This window comes from Chiloscyllium plagiosum, chromosome 37, assembly GCF_004010195.1.
Source record: "Chiloscyllium plagiosum isolate BGI_BamShark_2017 chromosome 37, ASM401019v2, whole genome shotgun sequence".
Taxonomy (NCBI): Eukaryota; Metazoa; Chordata; class Chondrichthyes; order Orectolobiformes; family Hemiscylliidae; genus Chiloscyllium; species Chiloscyllium plagiosum.
The window spans coordinates 18286166-18288835 of record NC_057746.1 but is presented as its reverse complement, the minus strand read 5'-3'; the positions used below and the strand labels follow the sequence as shown (position 1 = coordinate 18288835).

Below are 2670 nucleotides of genomic sequence, written 5' to 3'. Positions count from 1 at the left end.
CCATAAGACCAGAAGACATAGGAGCGGAAGTAGGCCATTCGGCCCATCGAGTCCACTCCGCTATTCAATCATGGCTGATGGGCATTTCAACTCCACTTACCCGCATTCTCCCCGTAGCCCTTAATTCCTTGTGACATCAAGAATTTATCAATTTCTGCCTTGAAGACATTTAGCGTCCCAGCCTCCACTGCACTCTGTGGCAATGAATTCCACAGGCCCACCACTCTCTGGCTGAAGAAATGTCTCCGCATTTCTGTTCTGAATTTACCCCCTCTAATTCTAAGGCTGTGTCCACGGGTCCTAGTCTCCTCACCTAACGGAAACAATTTCCTAGCATCCACCCTTTCCAAGCCATGTACTATCTTGTAAGTTTCTATTAGATCTCCCCTTAATCTTCTAAACTCCATTTGCTCTTTTGCTTATTGGAGAGTTCTTTCCTGCAATAGTTCATTCAAAGCCACCAGGAGATGCCTAATCAGGGAACCCATTCCCACTCCAAAAACCTAAAAGGAAAGATGAAGGGGTTGTCTAAGTGATCATGAATCAGTGTGAGAGGAAGACTTAGGCCCCAGGACCTTACAAAGCACTTGACAACCAATGTAGAATTCTGACGTCATGGTTCAGAAAGCAGCACGTTCACCTCGACAGAAGGAGGTTGTGGTTTCAAAGGCCCACTCCAGAGACATGAAGCTAAATGTCCCAGTTGATACACCCAGTGCAATACTAAGAGAGTGCAACTCTGTCGGGAGTGGCATCTTTGCATGAGCCAGAGCCAATTCATCACCTCAGTGGGGAATTGCAAAGTCCATTACTTGGAAGAGCTGGCCAGCTAACTTTGGTTGAGATTTCTACTTCCCCTTCATGACACATCAGTTGGTTTTAATTATTTACAGCTGGAGGGCATTAATTGAAGTTTCAGATCTAAAGGGACACTCATTGAAACCAGATTTAGGATGTACATGCTTGTGATGTTTCACACTATAAATAAATGTTACACTGAGTAATTAATTCCTAGTCTTATTGTTCAACTATTGGAATATAACTCAATCCATATCCTAGAGTCTGTATAGAATGGACAAAAATCTTTCGGTCCAACTCTTCTGTGCTGACCAGATATCCTAACCTAATCTAGCCCCATTTGCCAGTATTTGACCCATATCCCTCTAAATCCTTCCTATTCGTATACCCATCCAGGTGCTGTTTAAATGCTGTAATTGTACCAGCCTCCACCACTTCCTCTGGCAGCTCATTCCATACACGCACCATCCTCTGCTTGAAAACGTTGCCCTTTAGGTTCCATTTAAATCTTTCCCCTCTCACCCTAAACCTATGCTCTCAAGTTCTGGACTCCCCTACGCTGGGGAAAAGACCTTTTCTATTTATCCTATCCATGCCCCTCATAATTTTATAAACCTCTATAAGGCCACGCTTCAGCCTCCAGTGCTCCAGAGAAAATAGACCCAGCCTATTCAGCCTCTCTCTATAAGCCCAAACCTTCCAAACTTGGCAACACCTTTGTAAAGGTTTTCTGAACTCTTTCAAGTTTAACTTAATTTTAATAGGAAGGGGACCGGAATTGCACGCAATATTCCAAAAGTGACCTAACCAATGTCCTGTACAGCTGCAACATGACCTCCCAACTCCTATATTCAATGCACTGACCAATAAAGGCAAGCATACCAAACGCCTTCTCTATTGTCCTATCTACCTGCATCTCCACTTTCAAGGAACTATGAACCTGCATGCCAAAATCTCTATGTTCAGCGACACTCCCCAGGACCTTAGCATTAAGTGGATAAGTCCTACCCTGATTTGCCTTTCCAAAATGCAGCACCTCACATTTATCAAAATTAAACTCCATTTGCCACTCCTCAGCCCATTAGCCCATCTGATCAAGGTCATAGAGTCATAGAGATGTACAGCACAGAAACAGACCCAAGGTCCTGTCTCCTAACTGCCCTGCCTTCACGTTGCAGCACGGCCTCCTCCGTTTTCTCCACGTGGCTAGAACAGTACTCGGAAGATTTCCTCGGCCTGGATGGTGACTGCCTGCAGCGCCTGGTGCTTTATATCCGACAGGAATGCCCGGGCTCGGATCTGGAGCGGCGAGCTGAAGATCTCCTGTTACAGAATGAGAGTCTGTCCATCAGCGATGGGAGAGTACCGACCGATGGTATGCCATCTAGCCTCTGTTTCTTCGATGTTCACTGGAGTATTACTGTATTTGATGTGTCAAAGTGATGAACACCATTAGTGAGTTTGGCAGGGTCACACAGGAAAAACTCTCTTTCCCTCCAGGTCACAGACCCCCCACCCGGGACTTCAGAATGTACCAACTGTTCCTTCTTTGGGGCTGGGTTGTGACTGGGAACTCTCTTCCTGAGAATTGCCCCCCTTAAATCAGCGGGGTGACGATGCCACAACAACGGTACTGTCGGTTAGCCCCCCGCATCCGCTAAACAGCTCTGTGAGATTACCACCACTGGCAGTGCAACGCGATTAGCCCCGTGAGCACCATTCCATCCCATAACAACACTCTCTACCTTCTTACAACACTGTCTAATTGCCCCCAACACACTCTCTAATTTCCCCACAACACTCTAATTACCCCCCAAAACACTCTATCAATTAACAACACTGTCTATTTACCCACAATAACACTCTCTAATT

The 2670-nt window shown here is 45.8% G+C and overlaps 1 protein-coding gene across 1 annotated transcript in view; it reads left to right on the top strand.

The window, feature by feature from the left end:
- The window catches only part of LOC122541250 (ral guanine nucleotide dissociation stimulator-like), a 206856-nt gene that overhangs the window by 150069 nt on the left and 54117 nt on the right, over positions 1-2670 (top strand). The window contains exon 4 of the mRNA XM_043677867.1: positions 1977-2173. Within this exon, the coding sequence (XP_043533802.1) occupies positions 1977-2173 (197 nt within the window). The remainder of the gene's footprint in view (positions 1-1976; positions 2174-2670) is intronic.